Source organism: Mus musculus, chromosome 10 (assembly GCF_000001635.26).
Source record: "Mus musculus strain C57BL/6J chromosome 10, GRCm38.p6 C57BL/6J".
Classification (NCBI taxonomy): Eukaryota; Metazoa; Chordata; class Mammalia; order Rodentia; family Muridae; genus Mus; species Mus musculus.
The window spans coordinates 41406158-41428738 of NC_000076.6; the positions used below are offsets into that span (position 1 = coordinate 41406158).

Sequence of the window (22581 nt, forward strand, 5' to 3'; positions counted from 1 at the left end):
GGGAGGCAGAGCAGGAACTCAAGGCAGGAACCTGGAGGCAGGACTTGATCCAGAGCCTGTGGAAGACTGCTGCTTCCTGGCTTGCCCCTCCTGGACTGCTCAGTCTGGTTTCTGTATACACCGGGAACTACCACAGTGGGCTGGGCGCTCCCACCCAATCAAGACAATGCCCCACTGAAGGCCCAAGAGGGGCCTATTCAGGTTCCCACTTATCAGATGACTCTAGCTTGTGTGAGGCTGACAAAAGTCTAGCTGTCACTTTGGGGGGGGGAGGGAGGGATGTTGATGTGAGAGTTCTGTCTTGGGCTGATGGCCTTCCATGTACTAACTTATCCAGTGCCCCACTCCCAGTTCCTATCCTATGAGGTAGCTAATTCCCATTTAAAAGATCTTGTTCCAGTTGGCAATGCAGCTGCTAGTATTTTATAATCTCTGAGCTACATTCGATATTATTTCTAAAGACTATCAAAAACACATACCATGACAACGCTGGCTGGGCATAAATAGCATTTCGAATTCCGTCTGTTTGCGGAAGCATCATCGGTTCAGTTCCTTAAAGGCATTAAATGTCCAGGTGTCATCTCTCATTTCTGTACAGCCCTGCCAACCAATCCGGTTACTATACAACAGTGTCACGTGATTCGAGTAAAGCGGCTGTTTTCTCCCTTAGGGCACCTTTAGAGACGAAGACGAGTTTAGTGACGAAGATGCTGATTATGAGGATGATATTGAGAACATCCTTGAGGAAGAGTTTCCAAAGGATGAGGAAGAGATGAGCGAAGAAGATGAGGAACAGGAAGCAGACGCTACGGAACGCCTGAGAAATGAGCTTGGGGAGAAATTTGAAACAGAAACAAATAATATCCAGTCGATACAGGTTAAGACCCTCCCATCACCACTACTTAAAGAATAGCAACTTGGGCATGCAAAGAGGGTGATTAGGGTCAGTGTCCTGTGTGTGTGTGTGTGTGTGTGTGTGTGTGTGTGTGTGTGTGTGCGGCTTCATGTAACAAGGTATGAAATTCACAAATGGAGAGCAACGTGGGTCCCTCCAAGGTCAGTGTGAGTTTATCTTCCCATGGGCAGCCCCTCATAAAGCTTACATAGCCTTATATGCTTAATCACCAGCTGTGTCTACATACTATAACTGAGAAACACTAAATACATCAAGCTTTCTAATTTCTCTTATCAGGATGAATTCGACAAGGTTTTGATACCAATAATTATGGTCAACGGAGCTAGGAAAATGCATATTGTACAATATGTAATGAATATGAAATTGAAGCCCCTGGTGGAAAACCGTGAGAGCATTTTTGAAAAGTGTTACCCGGTATCCTCACACCTCGCTCATAAAATGCTCTCCTACACCTACAAACACATGAGTTCATTTGGCTACTGGGACCCTGTAAAGGTAACGTCAGAAAGTCATCAGAAAGCCATCATCCCTCACTTTTTAAACGTTGCTTAGGAAGGGGTGGTCATTTCGAAAAATTGTAAATATTGTATAGTGCTATCCATTAATATTTGGAGGCTGAGATGGAGCCATCTGAGCCCCACCATTGCTTCTTCTGGGAAGTACATTATGCCGTGCCAACACTCAGCCCCACTGGACTTTCTTTGTGCCCCTAACATTTACTCCCAGCCAGAGATGTCATTCCCATCAGGATGAACCACGGTGCTGACGATATCGTTGACCAAATCCCCATTCTGCCATAACTCTCAAAGGGAAGCAGCCTGACACACTCTCATACCCAGTCTTCCATGTCCGGGAAAGATGGCTCCATCAAAAGATATCACACCTAACTATCATGAGTTAATTCCCCACTCTACCCTGTCCCATACCCACACCTCAGGCTAACTCTGCTGGTGGGTGTTTCACATTTCATGGCTGTTGTTAATGATGTGACAGGATTTCATCTGAACAAAAATGCAGAATACATTTGTCTATCCTAAAAGACAACCCAGCAGGACTTACTGTATTACCTGTTTCAAATACACAACTTCAGACAGAGCAGGTTAGCCAGCGTCGTAGTACTACTAAAGGCCTCTCATCCAAGTACTAACCAGGCTCAACCCTGCTTAGCTTCTAAGGCAAGGCATATCAAGGGTGGCATTGCCAGGGTGGTATCCAAGGATGAAAAGCCTTGGTCAAGCTGTGCTTGAGGCCACTCACCTTGTCTACCACCGTCTCTCAGCGTGATGACTCCATATACAGTCACATGGGCAATAAGAGCTTCAGCATACAAACAGTAAAGGAGAGGACAAACAAGCCACAACACCACCTCAGACGTGCACCTGTTTGTGGGGTAAATTAGTTCCTGAATAAGTGTAACAATTTCATACTCATTGTCAGAAGCATTCATTATAAGCACAAGTCATTATGTAGGAAGTAGGAAGGTAATCGTCATAAGCTAAAAACCAACCAGGAGCCAGGCGTGGTGGCGCACGCCTTTAATCCCAGCACTCGGGAGGCAGAGGCAGGCGGATTTCTGAGTTTGAGGCCAGCCTGGTCTACAGAGTGAGTTCCAGGACAGCCAGGGTATACAGAGAAACCCTGTCTCGAAAAACAAAACAAAACAAAACAAAAACAAAAACAAAAAAACCAACCAGGAAGCCTTACACAGACCACATATGCTGTGGAACAGCCTGCACTTTGTATACCATTATCTTGTTAACACTTTGTACTATGTGAAGAAGCTTATGTTTTTATGTTTTACATTCTTTCAAATGTACTGAAAGAAATGCTTTACAAATTAAATCTGACTTGTGAATTCAATCGTACTGCAGCTAAGCGAAGGAGAGACAATCAAACCTGTTGAAAATGCAGAGAACCCGCTGAACCCTGTAATCCATCGTCACTACATCTATTTCTTATCTAATAAGCAAACTAAAGAGAAATTTATGATGAACCCCATCAAATACATCCGGCAACCCAAACCCAAAGCCACTATGCCTGTGCGGATTATGATTGTGGGGCCTCCCAAGTCAGGAAAAACTACAGGTGAGTGTTTGCTTCACAAGCATCAAGGGAAAACCCAGCACCAACTCTCCAGGAACCAGCCATAAAATCTGAGATTTGCCATGGTGACTGTGCAAATTTACATCCCTGCCAACACTGTACAAAAAGATTCCTTTTTCTCTAGTCTTTGCCGGAATTTATATATTTTACTTATTTATTTATTTATTTTGGTTTTTTGAGAGGAGGTTTCTCTGTGGCCCAGTCTGTCCTGGAAACTTTCTCTGTAGACCAGGCTGGCCTGAAGCTCACAGAGATCTGCCTCTGTCTGCCCCTGCCTCTGCCTCCCAAGTACTAGAATTAAAGGTATACATGTCTAACACCCAGTAGAATTTGCCTTTTTAAGATAATAATCATTGTGGCTAGATGGAGATAGGATCTCAATATAAAAATCACTATTTGCAGGTATTTGGTGGAGTATTCTTGTGTCTAGTCATCAAGGATGTTTATTTTATTTTATTTTATTTTATTTTTATCTAGATGATTGATCGGTCAGGGACAATGAGCTACTGAAAGGATTTAACGTTGTTGCATTGGGGCAAATCTTTTACTTTATGTCCAGTAGGGTTTATTCATGGAAGTGGGTATTCTGACATTATATACAGTTGTGTCTTCTCAATGCTCCTGTTAGTTGCCCTCTTATCACTGTGACAAGTATCTGACAGGAGCAATTTAAGGGAGAAAAGACTTATCTTGGCTCACAGTTTTGGGCTCACAGTCTGTGATAGTAGCAGAGATGTGATGGCTCAGTCTAAGACAGCGAGCGTGTGCAGCTGCCACATCTTCACACCTCAGCAGGTCAGGAGGCACAGAGCTCAGGCTAAAAGCAGACTGAGTTATGACTTGAAAAGTTTTCCACCTTAAGGGGCCACCCAAACATAAAACAACTTTCCAAAGTAGTACTAGCAACTAATGACCAAATGATCAACATGTGAGTCTTTTGGTGACATTTCACATTTAAATCACAAAACTCTGTTGTATGCCAGCCTGTGGCCTACTTGAACTGGGTACACCTGGGAGGCAGGCTGGGGCTGAAAGAGACTTAGACGGTGAGAGATTAATGGAGACCAAGACATGATTCTGTTCAAGGCCCGCCAGTTTACTAAAAGAGTGTGCTTATAAAAGGGGAAGGCCCATCCCCTGCCAGTCCATTCTTGGTGTCTGGAGCCAACCTGCAGAATAGGATGTTCCTCGGGAATATCTCAGAGGCTTCTCAGAAAGTAGCAATGTCTTGGAGAGAGCAGTGGCAGGTGACAGAACAAAAGAGCCATCTAGGTCAGAAGCCTCCACCCTAGGTAATCTCCTTCTAGTGGCAGCAAGGTCAAAGTCTGGATCAGCCTGCTTCAGGGCTGAGGAAGGCTACAATTCCTCCCTGATTATATAATAAAAATAGCCAGACCGAGGCATAAAATTTATTTATGCTCCATAGTCCTGCCTGGGAGTTATGGTGGCTGGCGGCTGTGCCTGCCTTAGGATCTCAGATTTTCCCAAGCCATTCTTATCCATCAAGGAGCAATGCATGCAGCTTGTTTGTATTATTTTGCACAAACATGGCTCTGTGGTGTATTATTAATAAACCACGGCCTCTTGGCATGTACCTCTGTCTTAGATTGATATGGCTCCGAAATCTGGTTGCCCATCATTGACTAACCGGCCATCATAGCACACCTTATTCCCAATTCAGACCAAAGCCACAATATGTACTTAGAATGCTTCTTGATGAAGATTAATAACTGCCACTTGCACTGTTGGAGGCAAGGCTTTACATCTGCTGCAGTCAGGCTGGCCTGCTTGAGAAACAAAGGTAGGACAGTGAAAAGCAACAGTATAAAAGCTTCTTTGTGGAAGCCCAGGTACTTTATTCAGTTGCAAATTAGCAACAATCAAGCTCAGGCTCTGGCCTCCAAGTGTCAGGGAGCTGGCTTTTAGAATTAGCAAAAAGGCCAGAGAGTCTCTGGAAGTGGAGGCTGTGCTCCAAATTAACTTTGCTAGGTAATTAAGATTTTTAGCTATCTTCAATAGGAATCTCTAATATTGGAATTATTACTAGACCAGTCCAAGATTGAGTTAGAATAACTGGTCACATTGAAGGAAAGAGAAGAATCATTATAATTCTTTCTAATGACTAATCTTTCTAAGTCAGATTACACAGTCTCTAATGTTCTTTTTACCATAAGGTTAAAAAGCTTGAAGCAAGGCAGTTCCGCTTGTCCAAACTGGAAAAATGGCAAGCAAGGATGGGTCGAAAACATGTACCCAATTCAGCTTCCTAATCACTACAATCAGGGTACTGAGCAAACTTACCTGTCAGCTTGTCACACGAATTAGCCATCATGCTTCTGCAGTGTTCTGTGGAGAGAACCTATGCTTGTCCCTTTCCTAATAAGGTAGCTATTCAGGATCAAGCCATATGCCAATAAGTAGATCCTTTTAAGATATTATAAGGCACTTACTAAGTTCTTTGACATCCAAATTTCAAAATTCTAAAATAAAAGTATGATTTAAATAATGTGCACGGGAATGCACTAAATAATATGCACGAGGATATAATTTCCCCTTTCTTTGTCTTTTAAGAAGCTAAAGATTTAAAGTTCCACAATACCTTGTCCTTGAGAATTAATAATTTGTTGACAAAACATCTCAAATACTTGACTGTTATAGTCAGTTTTAATGTAACATGGGCAGTGACTAATAGCACTTTCAAGAGCGGTTGTAACTAGAAAGCTTGAAAAGTTATTAATAGTCACATGTGAATAATTTATTTATTTATTAATCAGAAATAAGAGCATTCACTTGCAGCAATTGATTAAGTATGGGTCCTCAAGAATTAACACCATTATGTGGAAATAGATAGAATCTGAGGACACCAAGAACAACTCTTTCACAATTTGATATGCACCTTCTCTAAAAATACCAAAATACTATCTTAAGCCATTACTGTTTTGATTAAATAAAGAACAATATTATTCTTAAGTAAGGCCTGTAATCTGCCTGAGATATAAATCTAGCATGGCATTGGCTTAAGGGGCAACCCAGGACAAATTCTCAACTGTCCAAAAAACAGTCTTCTTAAAAGAACAGCAATTTTTCTTATGAGTTATATATGCATAAACCATTGCAAATTTGAGAATTTATAGTATCTGAGGGATGAACAATTTTAAGCAATTGTGAGCTCTGAGATATAATATTGACTATTAATATACAAATGAAGGTTTGATTGTTCAGCATTTTAAAACACCATCCACAGCACACAACTTAATTATCTGTGCTAAAACAGGAGGAAACTCAAAAGAATAAGCATGTGATCCAATTCACATCTACTTATTTCCCATAGAGGGGTTGTTTTTAAACACAGTAACTGGGATGCATGCATGCATGAATTTATAGAATATACAGAAGCATGCATAAAAACAATTTTTAACTTATCTTTTATTATTTAAAATGATGGTATGCAATAGGTCAATTATTAATATTCTGTAATAACCAAATTAATTGCTGTTTGGAACAAGGAACAGACACTTAGTCAGGTTCTTAAGACACAATTTTTGTTATAGGTTTTCTAAAATATACGAATTTATCTTACAATTCCTTATTAGCACCACAGAGGCCTTAATAGGTGTTAAAACTTTACTTTGAGGTGAAGAAGGATGATTTTACAACAATGTTTTCTCTTGACAAGGAATTGCTGTGGGCACATAACTAAAATAAGCAGGTAATATTTAATTGCCATTGATTATAATTGATAACAATTATAAAAGCTTTCTTATTTTCTGCAAAGCCTTTTGTTCTTTGTCAGTTAATTTGTGTCTCACTTAATAGCACCTAACAAAGGCTTAAGTTCTCCTGTGGTGAGTTTAAGGTGAGGTCTTAGCCAATTAACATCTCCTGGAAGCTTTTGAAAATAAAATTTTGAAGCAAATCAATTTTTCGTTCCTAGATTTTCTGTACCACGATATTATGATATAACTAAAACCCTAAATATTAAAAGAATATTGCTTCTGAATCTTTTCTGGAGCAACAGCTACTCCCCAGAACTTAAAAGCTCCTTGTGTGGGAGCAAGGATTTAAAGTAAACTTCCCTTGAGAGGCATTAGCTAATAACATACTTTTCACTTAGGAAACAATATACTCTGAAAGATTCAAACTCTTAGCTTCTTATATTGAGGCAAAGACGCTAGGAATTTTTCTTATATAATGTAAAGCTATGTTAGCCATACCTACAGGCAAAATTTTCCAGTAATCACCAGTTCACTAGAAGCAAAACTCTTTACAATTATCAGAATGCAAAGGAAAAAACAAACTCTTAAATCTACAATACATGAAGTAGGCATGTCAAATCGCAATGTCCTGATAAATTCTACAGCCTGATTGACCCTTTTTATAAACTTAGAATTTAAACTTTATTAGAACAACATCTGGGTAGATCTGCAATAGTGTTCTTTCAGCTAAAAGAAAATTCCCCTGGAGGCCAGGAGAGGCAAGTTTCCAGAGCTTCCTTAGACACCATTTGCAAGACAAAAGAAAGTCACACAAACTGCACAGAAGCTGCTCTGAGCTTAGTTCCTCTTGCCCTGAGGACAGATTTCAGAACTTTTAAGTTTCTTTGCAATATTAGACTATAACTACAACCTTGGGAAAGCAAAACCCAATTTCAAAACAATTTATCACCTTAGAATCAACATTAAAACTTCACTACCACATTGCAAGATTTGGCTGCCAATTTATACCTATGAATACATGACAGTGCAAGCTTTAATGCTTCATTAAACAGACATTGCTTTAAATCTTATCTTAATCCTACTTTCTAGGATAAGAATTACATTAAATATTATCTCAACTAGAAGTATCCTTAGAGGCCTAGTTTTTTAGCCTGCTTTATGCCACGTGTTTGAAAGACTCCTGAGTTGCCAATTTAAAACTAACTTTCTAGTAACCAGTGTTACACCTTTTTTATCATACCCAATAACTTATAAGCTAATACTCTACGATAAAGACATGCAGAGCATATTACACATCTAAGACCAGTAAAAAGCCAAATGAAGCAGCTACACTTAGACCAATCAGAATTTTAATTTTTCTAGCTATAATTATAAAATAAAAAGCACTGTGTCATTAGCTAAACGCAATAATCATGATTGCAGAGAATTTTCTTAGGAAAAAAACCATCTATCAGCTTTTTCACCCCAAAACCAAGAGGCTGCAGACTCCCTTTCTCAAAAAAACTATTTTTTCCAGCAGGAGCCCTCCTGCTGTGCCTGATCCTGGCTAAAGCGTGTGGCCACTCTCTTGCTAAACCAGAAGATAAAGTTTTAGCCATCTTTACTTTCCAACATGAAACACAGAACATTCAGTCATTCAGACAACGAAACAAAACACACATGAATCAAAACATAAATGAACCAGTGCACCAGACATTAGACAACACAAAGAGGGCAGAGAACTGCTGTAGAGCCAGAGAGAATAAAGCAGGGTGTCCCCCAAATTCTCTCTGTCTCTGGGAGAGTTTCAAAATCCATTTTCCTCTATATATTTTACTCCATAGTTTTAAGCCCTATTCCTCTAGCCTGATGCAGTTCTCAACTGCGGACAACCGCATGTTTCATCATTTTAAACCCTATTCCTCTCGCCTGAAACAGCTTTTTTTTAAATATTTTTAAAGATTCATTTATTTATTATATGTAAGTACACTGTAGCTGTCTTCAGACAATCCAGAAGAGGGAGTCAGATCTTTTTACGGATGGTTGTGAGCCACCATGTGGTTGCTGGGATTTGAACTCCGAACCTTCGGAAGAGCAGTCGGGTGCTCTTACCCACTGAGCCATCTCACCAGTCCTGAAACAGCTTTTAAAAGCTGCAGACAACCGCCTGATTCACAGTTTCTAGTCCCACACATATTTCGCTGTCAAATCCTAAGTGGAAAAAGCGCAGGGTTAGCACTGTTCCAAACTTAGCCCGTATCCTTCAGCACCTCCAGCAACACTTTTTAAAAAATGAAGTTTAAAGTCAGTGCTAGCATAAATACCTGTTGCTCACCGTGCCTGATACGATCTCTGATTCTTTCTTTCCCTTGGAGCTCCACACAAAACAACAGATTCCTTCAGTGTTTTCCCGACATTCCCAAGGTCCCTGGCTCAGATGCCAATCTGTTGTATGCCGGCCTGTAGCCTACTTGAACCGGGTACACCTGGGAGGCAGGCTGGGGCTGAAAGAGACTTAGACAGCGAGAGATTATTGGAGACCAAGACATGATTCTGTTCAAGGCCCACCAGTTTACTAAGAGAGTGTGCTTATAAAAGGGGAAGGCTCATCCCCCACCAGTCCATTCTTGGTGTCTGGAGCCAGCCTGTAGGCAATGTGCAGAATAGGACATTCCTCCGGAATATCTCAGAGGCTTCTCAACAGGTAGCAGTGTCTTGGAGAGAGCAGTGGCAGGTGATAGAACAAAAGAGCCATCTAGGTTGGAAGGCTCCACCCTAGGTAATCTCCTTCTAGTGGCAGCAAGGTCAAAGTCTAGATCAGCCTGCTTCAGGGCTGAGGGAGGCTACAAAATTCCTTTTATTTTAAAAAACAGTTATTTGAGAATTTAATGCATTGTCTTCTGGTCACATCAAATACATCCCACCCCACCCCCATTCCCTACCTACTCAACTTAGAGCGGTTGTGGGGTATCCATAAGAGAAGACTACTCAGACATGGGTTTAAGCCAATACAAAGTCTTTATTAACCAGTCTTTCTTTTCATTTCAGCAGATTGGGATGTCTATGTGCTAAGTTTTATGGCCTGAATGGTACTTCCATTATGGAGTCAATTGTGCTAAAGTCTGGGGATCTGTTACAGTCCTTTTATCAATATGGCATTATCATTGTCTCTTTTAACTAATTTGGCTTGAGATCTGTTTGATCAGATCTGAATATAGTTAACCTTGCTTGCTTTGCTTAGAATTTTATTTTCTATCCTTTTGTTTTTAGTCTATGTATACCTTTGTTGGTAAAAGTGAGTTTCTTGCAGGCAGCACACTGTTAAGACTTGTTTTATTCTAATCAGACAACCTGTGATTTTTAATTAGAAAATTAAGTCCCTTTATGTGCACCACTGATCTATTGAAAGGCATGTGCTACTCCTGCCCTGATTTTGTTTTCATTCTAGTTACTTGAAATAATCTGTGTCCATTTCTGCTTTATTACTGCTAGAGTTGGGATGCTTTGCTAAACTGACAGTGTTTGGTTTGTTCCTAATTCTCATTTGACAATGTATTCATCTCACCCAGTGAATTTCTATTCAACATCATGAATTCATTTAGTTTATGCTAGTCTTAAAAGGTCTTTACTTCTCTTTCTATTTTGAATGATAACTTGGTTTGCTATAATAATTTATTTTCCTTCATGGCTTGAACGTCTTTCCTGAAGCCTTTGGAGTTTCTTCTGAGAAATATGTATGTGTATGTGTGGGAAATTTTCTGTCATTGTTTTACTGATGGGTTTTTGTTGTTGTTGTTGTTGTTCCTCTGCCTGTGTTTCTCCTTTGTATGAACTGATCACACTCCTCTTAAAATGATCTTTTGATAGTATCCTATAGATCTCAAGTATCTTGTTTATTCTGTCTTATTATTCTTTATTGCTCTCTGAATATAAGTTGTCGAGTTTTGTCTTCAAACCCTGGTGTTCTTCCACTTAATCTAAGCTGTTGGTGGGTGATGCTTTCAAATGTTTCTTTTAAGTTTGATTTATTGAGATATCTATTTTCAGGATTTCTGTTGGTTTTTTTTCCAAGCATTTCTCCTTTTTCTCTCTTTAAACTTTTTACAGATTCTTTGTGAATTTCACATCATTCACTCCAATCCCACACATCTCCCCATCCCTTGATATATGCCCTCCCCCCATGCAACCTCCCTACCCCTGAAAAGAAAAGAAAAACAAAACAAAAATCTCTCCATGGAAGCTGTGGTATTGTTGGAGTCGGTCAAAAGACACTTACTCACAAAGACCACAGAGACCGCCATCATTGCAAACCGCAAAAGGATTTTTATTGATCCAACACATTGGGGACACCCCTCTCAGCAAGCAGGCCAGAGGAGAGACCCAAAACAAACAAAGAACACACTTTTTATACCTTGTAAGGAGCAGATTTAGGCAACAGGGCTAGCTGGCTTATTTTCATTGGTGTAGCAAGTAACCCTTTCAGGCATTGGTTGGTTTACATAGTGACTACCTTTGGCCTAGTGACTCAATCTGTCTGTCCTTATGGTTTATCTTTCAGCAAAGCAGCAGTACATTTTTAACTTATGGGTCAGCTATTAACGTCACAGGAAATCCTAGCAAGGTCAGGGCAGTTTGTCGGTTTTCTCAGAATTCAGTGAGGGGAATTTCTCTGGGAACTGCTAATCTTGTTATGGTTATTTTTCTGAGAATAGTTCATTTTGTTTTGGCAGCTGGAGATTTAGTCATTTTGACCACTATGTTTCTGAAAGTCCCTTCAGAGGGGAAGGGGCTAGATGGTCTTGAACTTATTTTGGATTCTACAGTAAGTCATGGTGTATCACACCACTGTGATGGTTTGTATATGTAGACTCATATGTTTAAACAAGCCCAGAAGGGCCAGGGAGTGGAATGTGATGGTTTGTATATGCTCTGCCCAGGGAGAAACACTATTAGAAGTTGTGATCTTGTTAGAGTAGGTGTGTCACTGTGGATGTAGGCTTTAAGACCCTCATCCTAGCTGCCTGGAAGCTAATATTATGCTAGCAGCCTTCAGATAAAGATGCAGAACTCTCAGTTCCTCCTGTACCATGCCTACCTGGATGCTGCCATGTTCATGCCTTGATGATGATATACTAAACCTCTGAACCTGTAAGCCAGCCCCAATTAAATATTGTCCTTATAAGAGTTGCCTTGGTCATGGTATCTTGCAGTGAGTCATTAGTCTGGTTCAAAGCCTCTGACTTCCTCTGCACTACCATCAGTACTGGATTCTCAGCAGGACTCCTCTTAGATATCCTGTTGTTTCCCTGTGTCATGGAGATCATGCAGCTTTGGATCTGCAGGATCTGCCCCTTCACATGCCCCAGCAGTGCATAGATGTGGTAGATGTTGAGGTGGGCCCAGTCAAAGCCCTGGATCTGGACCTAGGTAGTAGCTAAATTGTTCAGACTTCTAGACCTTCCATTCTCACACCACCTGGGGCCAGTTCTCCAGCCCAGCCCAGGCAAGGTGCAGGCCCACTATCTAGAATGCTGCAACCTACAAGGGGCAAGATTAGTTCTACACAGCCCTACAGCATCAACATGGCCCTAGGCAGCAGCCCAGAGCAGGGACATCCTCATGGCCTTTGATAGTAACATGAGCCACAGACATTGACACAGACCCCTGCTGCTGTGGAACCATGGACCCACACATGGCCCTTGGCAGCAGCACAGACTAGGACTTCACTGTGGCCTCAGGTGGCAGCACAGGCTGCTCACATCAGGCTGATCCTCTCCACCCTCCAGTCTCCAGTTCTGCCTCACTTCACAGTACACAGACTCTTCTGCTTCTCTTTCTCCCCCATCTCTCCACCACATACTTGCTCATCATAATGGTGCCTCTGGGAGTCTTCCCTGTGCCTTTCCTCTCTCCCTCTTTATTGAATTTCTTTGTATCCTTCATTGTCTTCCTTAATCCAGCCACTTATTTGTATCCTTTTTTAACTTATTAATTTTAAAAAATATATTCTTATACATTGCTTGTCCAGGGATCAATGGCTTACAGACATAGGACTTGAGATTAAGCTCCAGAACCAATATAAAAAATCGGATATGATGGTGCACAGTTTGTAATCCCAGCTCTAGAGAGGCTGAGACAGACAGTTCCTCTCTGCCGGCCAGCCTGCCTGCCCACTTGGAAAGGTCTAGACCAGTGAAACATCCTGTCTCAGAAGGCACACACACACACACACACACACACACACACACACACACACATGCACATGCACACACACACACACACACACACACGCATACACACACACACACACACATGCACATACACACATGCACACACATACAAACACACAGACACACACACATACAAACACACAGACACACACACATACAAACACACAGACACACACAGAGAGAGACACACACACACTAACAAATAAATGTAATTTAAAAATTTTAAGTTTGTTTTTCTAATTTTCAAATTTCTTAGAATGACAAAGGAGTCAGATTCCAAACATTGTCAAGATAACTGGATTTCCCAAGCACAACAGAATGTTCCCTTTTGAAAGAAGATTCCCTCTCCAGGGATGAAAACACAGATAACAAGCTGACTTCTCACCTCTCTGTTGAAATCCAATGTGATTTTTAACAACATGCCTAAGTTTGAAAGCTCATTTAGCGTTTGGATTTGGGCAGATCTGGTTCCAGACTTTGTAGGACAACCAATGTTCAGGCTCTGGGATTTTATCTGACCTTTGGGAACAGTCAAGAGAACCCCCTCTCAGTCAATGGCCTCTGTTGCTCTATCATAGCAGGCTTTGGTTCTTCACAACTGTAAAGTTAGAATTCAATTTTCATGCCGCTCAAAAAAATTCACAGGGAAAGGATCTGTCCCCTAAGTTGTAGACCACTATCAAATGTTAAGCAGGGAGCTATGGAGGTGGCTCAGCACTGAAGCGTCAGCACGGAAGCGCACTGGTTGCCTTTCTGGAGGACGAGTTTGATTCCCAGAATCAAACCCACACAACAGCTCACAGTTGTCCATAACTGCAGTTCCAGGGAATCGGAAATACTTTTCTGGCCTCCACAGGTGCTGCACACATGTGGTACACAAGATAGACGCATAGGTAAAATAAAAATAAAAACAAAATGTAAAGTATGTCATTTACAATATTTCCTTGGGGGCTGACTGAGACCCAGGATGGGTCTAGGATTTGCTATCCTCATGGCAGCCTGGAATCCACAGATGACCAGGGAATGGCATATCCAATCAAGTGGCATTGTTACACTGTTATCTTCCATAGCATTCCAAATACCACGTCCACTTAGGATTACTGCAATCCTTCCCCCCCCCCCGCCCCCCAAACTTGCTACCTCACATAGAAGAAACGCATTTCTTAAGCATTGGCTTGGTTATTTAAAAAAGAAGAAAGAAGAAACCCAGTTGGTTCCTTAACCAGATCCTAAAGTCACAAAGCTAAAATACTGCTGACAGCCTTGATAGTTCTTTGAAGAATATGAAGATAAGCTTGTCATCGGTGCCATAGGCCTGAATCTGAAAACAAGGTTCGCTGATGAACCTGTGGAGTGAAATAGGCTTCGTGCTTTGTGTCTTTCCAGTTGCCAAAAAGCTTGCAAGTGACTACGGCTTAAGATGTTTGTCGGTGGGAGATGCACTGCGTGGAATGTTAAACAATCACCCAGATTCAGAGCTGTCACTGATGTTAAACTGGCACCTTCACAAGGGGAAGACGGTGCCTGATGAACTGGCTATTCAAGCTTTAGATATCTCCCTGATGGAAAGTGTGTGCAACACAATAGGGTAAGTGGGTGGGGCTGGGAGGGAGGGGGGAACTGTCAAGATATTTGGGGTTATTCAGAAAGGTTTGGAGTGCCTGTGAAGGGGAGGAGCATGGTCTACTCAGAGTGAGCACTTACATGGAAATGTTATCTTTTACTGTCAAGATTCGTGGCTTGAATCCATGACTGACTAGCCTGCAGCCCTCGTTACTCTCTGTAGCAACTCCTGCACAGCCCACAGACAAGGCCACCAGCTCCCCTAGCCCAGTAGTTCTTACTGTTCCATCAGGCGATAGAGGATGAACCCTCCTTAGTTCTCAGATGGTGTGGTCCCGGGGACACGGTTCCTCATAGGCTCAGGTCCCTGTACAAGGAGTAGTGCCCCTCCTACAATGCCATCTTTGCACAGGAATGTTCATCCTCAGCTCCTCCTCCTCTTCTGTGCCCTTTTGCTTGTCCATTACAGCCATTGGTCATACCCCAGTGAACCCTGGTGCTCTGTGGTTCTGAGTCCCAGTCCTAGGCTCCCCAGGCTCAGTCAAGACACTGTATAGTTAGGACCTTCTGGCTCTTTGCTGGTTGGGTTTGAGTCAAGTCACTGAACTGTCTCTCTCATTTCAGGAACCAGTGAGCATGGGTGACAACCTTTGGGAGAGGAAGGGAGAGGTCCTTACTGAGTCACTTTTCCTCTGGTGCTCAGTTTCCCCCTATGAGGGCAACTTTGGTTGGATCCCAAGTTTATTTCATCTTAATGCCAACAGGAAGACTGCTTGTCCACCCGAGGTTTACGTCCCCAGTCCTGAGAGCCACTCAAGTAACCCCTCCCAGTGGATAGAAGTGACCACTCTCTGTATAAAAGAAATGTCATTCTCTTGCAGACTCTTCTACAGTGGGGGGTAGCTGTTATTATCTCTGCTGAGAGACCTCTCTAAAGCCTGCACTTTGCTGGAGAGTGCTGGCGAGTGCACCCTGTCATTCAAGACTTACAAACCTGGGGGGGGGGGTGACTATGTTTTGTTTGTTTTCAGTTTGATAGACAACCTTGCCATCTTAGACTACTGTATTGTGATTTTTACACCTTGTACTTACTCACGTGTGTGGTGTGCCCCTCAGACTCCCCATTCTCCTACAACAAAGCTATCTCTTCCCAGTATCCTCGTGACTGTTTACTAAGCAGCTAGTACATGACATATCCTGTTCTCATTGTTTGTCATGCCTGCTCCCTAACCTTTAAAACAACTCTAAGGGATAGGTAGAACTTTCTCCTAGTTTACTAAAAACCAAGGCGTAGAGCTTTTATACCAGGTTTCAAATCTAGGTCTGCCTACATTCATTCTGTTGTTTGTGCTTATATTACTAACACCAAGGACACACAGCTTACAGGGTATAACGGGTGTGACTCTCTGATGCTACCAAAACTTAGTTGTGTGGCTCTGAGCCTACAAATGCATATCTCTTCCATCCACTTCCAAAGCTGTGCCCACGTGTACACTTCCCACCTTGATGTCTAGGGATGACTAAGGATTAAGATGTAAAGATAAAGAAGAAAAAGCACAAACAACAACAACAACAAAAACCAAAAACAAAAAACGGTGTCATAAGGGAAAGCCAAGGAGAACTCAAAGGCAGAGATTTTTTTTTCTGAAAGACATAAGAGAATCATGAGAGAAAAGGACTGTGGAATTTTTGCTTTTCTGTTTGTTAGTGTGGTCATCGATGGCTACCCTGTCACCCCACACCAGATGGATCTCTTAGAGGCGAGGTCAATCATTCCCATGGTCATCTTTGAGTTGCATGTGCCGTCCAAGGAGATTTTCAAAAGACTGCTCTTAGAGAAGAAGACTGAGCAAAGGTAGGCATTCACAAGGGAGCGATGTGGGAACAGGGTGAAGCTGACTGTCTGTCTGTACAGGGGATGTTGGAGCTGTGAGAACGGGGTGAAGCTGACTGTCTGTCTGTACAGGGGATGTTGGAGCTGTGAGAACGGGGTGAAGCTGACTGTCTGTCTGTACAGGGGATGTTGGAGCTGTGAGAACGGGGTGAAGCTGACTGTCTGTCTGTACAGGGGATGTTGGAGCTGTGGGAACGGGGTGAAGCTGACTGTCTGTCTGTACAGGGGATGTTGGAGCTGTGGAAACAGGGTGAAGCTGTCTGTCTGTACAGAGAATGTTTTACACCTTCAACAGCTTTCACTCCTTCCTGTTTTCTTCTTAGTATGTCTTATCCACTGCACAACAGCTCACAGATCATAGCTTATAAGAATGCAAAGTACCATAAAAACATCAATGAGATCAGGCAATTTTATCAAAAGCAGCACCAAAACTGGCATGTGATTGACGGCTTTCACAGTAAATGGTGGGTATGGAATGAAGTCCTCAAAGACATCCAACAGATGAATAAGTACATACAGACATACATGAAAAAAATAAAGGAAGGTAAGAAAACTTTGTGTGTGTGTGTGTGTGTGTGTATTGTAGGTTCAAGCATACACATATGAGTATAAAGACCAGAGGACATCCTCACAGAGCAACCTCTGTTGTTTTTCCTTTTCTTTCTTACTGTTTTATTTTTTGACAGAGGCTATTGACTTTGTCAAAAGTTCCAAGCTGGCCTGGAACTTGCTCTGCTGACTAGGTTAGCCTCAAACTCACAAAGCTCTGCCTGCCTCTACCTCCAAAATGATAGGAAAAATATTTTCTTAATAAAAGAAAGCATGTGGCCGGGCATGGTGGCGCATGCCTTTAATCCCAGCACTTGGGAGGCAGAGGCAGGCGAATTTCTGAGTCCGAGGCCTGCCTGGTCTACAGAGTGAGTTCCAGGACACCCAGGGCTACACAGAGAAACCCTGTCTCGAAAAACCAAAAACAAACAAACAAACAAAGCATGAATTTAAAATTTAGATATTCCTTGTCCCTGTTTCTGTAATTCATTAAATTTAAACTTTGCCTTGGCAGTTAGTATTTTAAATATACAGTACTAACTGAATGTTGGTAGATCCCCAAAATTCATATCTAGAAGCTAAACCTACATTTAAGCAATGCAACAATTTAGGAGGCTGCAGGGCACTTCTGACATAATTGGGTCATACAGTCACCACATGTCTGAATGGAGTAGTGCCCTTTAGTATGAGAAGGCTTAAGGGAGCCCAGCTCACTTGTCCCTTCTATGTCAGGGACACAGCTGTCAGGGGACAAATCCAATCAGATACTAAACCCAGTGACACTTGGGTCTTGAACTTGCTCATCTCCACAACTATCTTGCAACAAATTTCCATTGTAAGTCTATTAGCTGGCCTGAGCTCTTCACTGCACAGCCCAAACAGAGCGGGGTTTGCTGGTGTGTCTATGTGTTGTAATCAGCGGCAGCTGCCACTGGAGCTTATTTCTTTAGTTTTGCATTTCACTTCTTTGTTTCCGTGTTGTTTCTATGGACACACCGTTATGGCACTTTTCCTGGCTAGTGCCAGTGGACCTAACAAGCATATTCAAACCACTACATACACTATACACAAAAGACATATATATATATATGCAAATGTATAGAGAAAAAAAGACTAAAAAGGTACATGCAAGCTCAACAGTGAGTGCCTCTCACAGTGAGAAGTAGGCTAGAGGCTGCAGGCATGAAGAATAACTTTTGTTTGTTTGTTTGCTAGTTTGTTTTAAAACAGGTTCTCACTATGTAGCCCAGGTTGGCTTAAAACTTGGAGCCCTCCTTCTCCCTCAGCCTCTAGAACATGGGACTGTAGACCGCCACCACCACAGGCATTTATTACTATAAATAATATTACTACATTTTTTTTACTCTATCATTTAGAATTTTAATGCATAGTGTTAATATAGTGGTATCTAACTGAAATAATTCAAATGTTTAATTGTTGTCTTTCCTGTGAAAATATACAGTAATAGTTTCTATGTTAATAACAGGGAAAGCCGCATGCATTGACAAATTATGTATCACGCCCGAGGAGCTGATTGCGCGTCTGGGAGAGTTTAAACAGTTCTGCCCTGTCAGCCTAGCAGAATCGAATGAACTAATTGATTGCTCCGTAACTAGCAGTTTGGAATTTGCAGCAGAGTTCAGGGGACACTACTATAAAATGAGTTCCCAGGAAAAGCTAAATGTAAGTCTGTTTCTCATGTAAAGATTCATTAAGGGAAGAAAATGGCTTGTCTTAAGCTTCATCAAATGAGAAAAACAGACACCTTTGGGAATGCTCAGAGAATTGGAGCCTGTGACTCAGGGATCAGTGAGAAACTCAAAAGGTAGCCCTGAGCCTACCCGACCTCCCCAGACATATTTAGAAGGCTTTGGTCAGTGGTGTGGTGGATCACAGGTAACCTATCAGGCAGAGAAAACGAACGGTTGGGTGTCACCACTGGAGGAGCTATGAAGCACCACAAAGATTCGCTGCAGAAAGATACCCCGGGGGTTCAGCGTCAACGGCTGAGGGAGTAAAGTGAAAGTCAGTAGGAATGAAGCAAGAGCTTGACTGTTGTCTTCCTTGTTTAAAACAAAGAAAGAAAAAAACAAGCAAACAAACAAAACACTAGAATTTCCCAGTTATCCCCAGTACCTGTGGGGACTGGTTCTAAAACATCCCCTCCAAGAGTGCCAAATTCTGTGGATGCACGCCTGTGTATAGAGGAGGGTAGCATTTGCATGTAACTTAATTGCACACACCTCCCACATCCATTAAACCACTTGTAGGTGCCTTATAATTCCTAATACAGTGTGAATGCCATGTAAGAAGTAGCCACGGGCTGGTGAGATGGCTCAGCAGTTAGGAGCGCCGATTGTTCTTCCAAAGGTCCTGAGTTCAAATCTCAGCAACCACATGGTGGCTCACAACCATCCGTAATGATGAGATCTGATGCCCTCTTCTGGAGTGTCTGAAGACAGCTACAGTGTACTTACATATAATAAATAAATAAATAAATAAATAAATAAATAAATAAATAGCCACACTGTACTGTTCACGGGATGGAAGTAGGACATGCCATACATGGAACAGCCTTTTTCCTGAATGTATCCAGTCAGAATCTAAGGCCTCAGAATCCACAGATATGGAGAACAGGTTACTTGTGCACATAGATTTAGAAGTCTGAGCATGTACTGATCCCAATATTTTAATGCCCGTGACTTGATAATATATAATGGTTTGTAACTGAAGATAGTAATAAAACCAATCTGAATACTTTATTTTTCTCCAAAGAATGAGAATTTCAATTTCTTTACTGAGGGGGGAGAGGGGGCACCGGGGGTGGGAGAGACCCAAGTCCCGCCAGAGCTCCGGGGCTCTGGCGGGTGGATGCAGGATACTGCCACGGGAGACTGCCGCAGCAGGACCCCACAGAACCGCCAGGAGACCGGCGTCGGGCCGTGTTAGGCCGCTGGACCCTGCTCTGGGGGGTTGGGGAAGGTGCAGTCTCGGTTCTGACTCGGTACCACAAACAGCTAGGTACCATGGAAGAGTTGGCTCTGGGGTCTCTGGGCCTCTTGGGGGCCCCAAGGGCAGCTCTACCAGCCCTGGGGCCAAAGGGAGAAGGGGCAAGGGGAGAAGGCGCTGGGTGGTTCCCAGGCAGGCAAGAGTCTTTGGTCCAGTCTGGCAGCTGGAACCACTGAGAGGCCTTCCCTAGGAAGATTAGACGTGGCTCTTTAGGGAAGGCCTATTCCATTGTTCTAAGACGGTGGGTCTCAATGAACAGAGATGGTCCATGGTTTTAGAGCTTTATTGTAGACAAGCAGAGAGAGAGAGAAGAATAAAGAGGCAGAGAGCAGCTGTGGCCTTGTGGAGAGAGGGGAGAGAGGACGGGGAGAGAGGAGGAGCAAGGGGGCAAGAGAAAAAGCAAGAGGCACGCAAGAGAGGCAAGAGAGAGAGGAGGAGCCAAGCAGCCCCTTTTATAGTGGGCGGGGCTACCTTGCTGTTGGTAACTGTGGGGAGGAGCATACCTGGCTATTGCCAGGTAATCGTGGGGGTGGCGTCTGGACAGCCTGTGTGACTGATGGCCACAGAATGATGGAGTTGAGGGCTTGTGGTGTCAGGCATTTGTGTTCTGTCCCTTGAAGAATTTTCTACCGGGTCTCTGGAGTAAGCCTCTCCCGACTAGAAAACAGACTGCCTTTCATGGTCCTTGGGTGGAGGGGGTGATGCTGATTTCTTCCTGCTTATAGCATAATAACAGAACTTTCAAAGCAGAAGTCATGGCAAACGCTCTGTGCCTTTGCCCTGTGCAGAACAACTACAGATACTGGAGAACCCCTCAAAGGGCAGAGATAGGCTGGCAGGTGGCTAAAGACCCCACCCCCACCCCCACCCCAGTCCTTATTGTAGGATAGGAACTAAAAGCAGTATATTTTTTAATAAGAAGAGACATTTAGTTGCTTGGGGTTATTGTCCTGAGGAATTTCTTATGGGAGAAGAAGTTACAAAAACTCCTTTCGGATGGTTTGAAAGGCTACTGGAACAGGAATGGTGCTGGATGGCCCCCAGTGATGGCTTCGTGGGTGTGTTATTGCCGTTTTAATGCTTTTTGATACTGTGCCTCTTTTCTTAATAGAAATTTCTGAAGGACCCGGAACTGTATGTGCCTCCCTTGGCACCTCATCCACTCCCACCAGATGACTTGCTTCCCAAAAGGCTTACACTGTCAGAGCTGAAGAGTCGTTTTCCTAAGTGTGCTGAGCTCCAGGGCTACTGCCCAGTGACTTACCAGGATGGAAAACAAAGGTGGGTTCTCACACTTGTCGGACAGACCTACATCCCTGCTCAGAACCAGTGGACAACCATCTTAAGGATTTATTTTTATTCTCATTTGTGTGGGGGTGCATGCATGCATGCGTGTGTGCATGTGTGTGTATGTGTATGTCTGTGTCTGTGTGTGTGTCTGTCCGTCTGTCCGTCTGTGTGTGTACATGCATGCATGTGTGCATGTGTGTGTGTCTGTATGTGTGTGTGTGTCTGTGTGTGTGCGTGTGTGTGTGTGTGTGTGTGTGTGTGTGTGTGTGTGTGTGTGTGTATGCGCGCGCGCGCTCGAACGTGTAAGCCAGAGGCTAAGCTGGATGTGGTCCCTCAGCCAGCAAGCCCCAGAGATCCACTTATCTCCATCTTGAACTGCATGTTTTAACTTTTCCATTTCACAATGGAAACCAGTTCTTCCCAATGCAAGCTAAACATCTGCAGAGCATTTTGGTTTAGGAAAGTCACTTTTTAAAAATAAATAGTTCTGATTTTCAAATATAGTTTCCAATTATTATTTTATACTACAATGGAGCACTTCTCTTTGAGAACTTTCCTAGTTTACATCACCCAGGAAGAGAACTAATGTGCCATGTGCACACAGGTGCCCAAAGAGGCCAGAAGACAGCAACTGATCCCCTGGAACAGGCAGTTGTGAACCATCCACCATGGGTACTGGGAACTCCTGCCCCCTGCAAGATCAGTCCATGCTCTGAACCTCTGAGCCATCTCCCCAGCCCATAAAGACTTACCACACTCATTACTCACAGAAATGTCCCTTTCTTCCTTGAACTGCACACATTAAAAAATGAAACATGTTTGACATGCAGTACACTTTAGTCATGCAGTACTATGTATTAGTTATATAATACAGATTAATTTCACAGTGGTTTCTGATTTTTAGATATGAAGCCCTAGTGCCTGGTAACATTCGATATGCTCTAGAGTATCGTAATTGCATATATATTTGTGAGAGTGAAGAAAAACTCCAGAAATTCATGAGGTGAGATTGTTCACTTAATTATAAATATGTTTATTATCTTCCATGTCATATATACTGTGCTTAGAACTGTTGGATGGGAGAGGAGAGGAGAGGAAGGGAGGGGAGGGGAGGGGAGGGGAGGGGAGAGGGGAGGGGAGGAAAAAAAGTCATATACACACATACAAACACACACAAACACACATATAAATACACATACACACATTCACACATACACACACACACATACACACACTCACACATACACACACTCACACATGCACACACTCACACATACACACACACAGGTGAATAAGTACAGGAGCTCTAAGATGTATATGATACATTTTGAA

The 22581-nt window shown here is 42.7% G+C and overlaps 1 protein-coding gene across 2 annotated transcripts in view; it reads left to right on the top strand.

Moving 5' to 3' along the window:
* Ak9 (adenylate kinase 9) overlaps window positions 1–22581 on the top strand; it is a 130138-nt gene that overhangs the window by 102726 nt on the left and 4831 nt on the right. For both annotated transcript variants that reach the window (XM_006512939.3, NM_001370813.1), the window contains 9 exons: window positions 671–877; window positions 1193–1411; window positions 2788–3001; window positions 14331–14532; window positions 16216–16362; window positions 16725–16945; window positions 18437–18633; window positions 21071–21240; window positions 22154–22252. In XM_006512939.3, coding sequence (XP_006513002.1) covers window positions 671–877; window positions 1193–1411; window positions 2788–3001; window positions 14331–14532; window positions 16216–16362; window positions 16725–16945; window positions 18437–18633; window positions 21071–21240; window positions 22154–22252 — 1676 coding nt within the window. The remainder of the gene's footprint in view (window positions 1–670; window positions 878–1192; window positions 1412–2787; window positions 3002–14330; window positions 14533–16215; window positions 16363–16724; window positions 16946–18436; window positions 18634–21070; window positions 21241–22153; window positions 22253–22581) is intronic.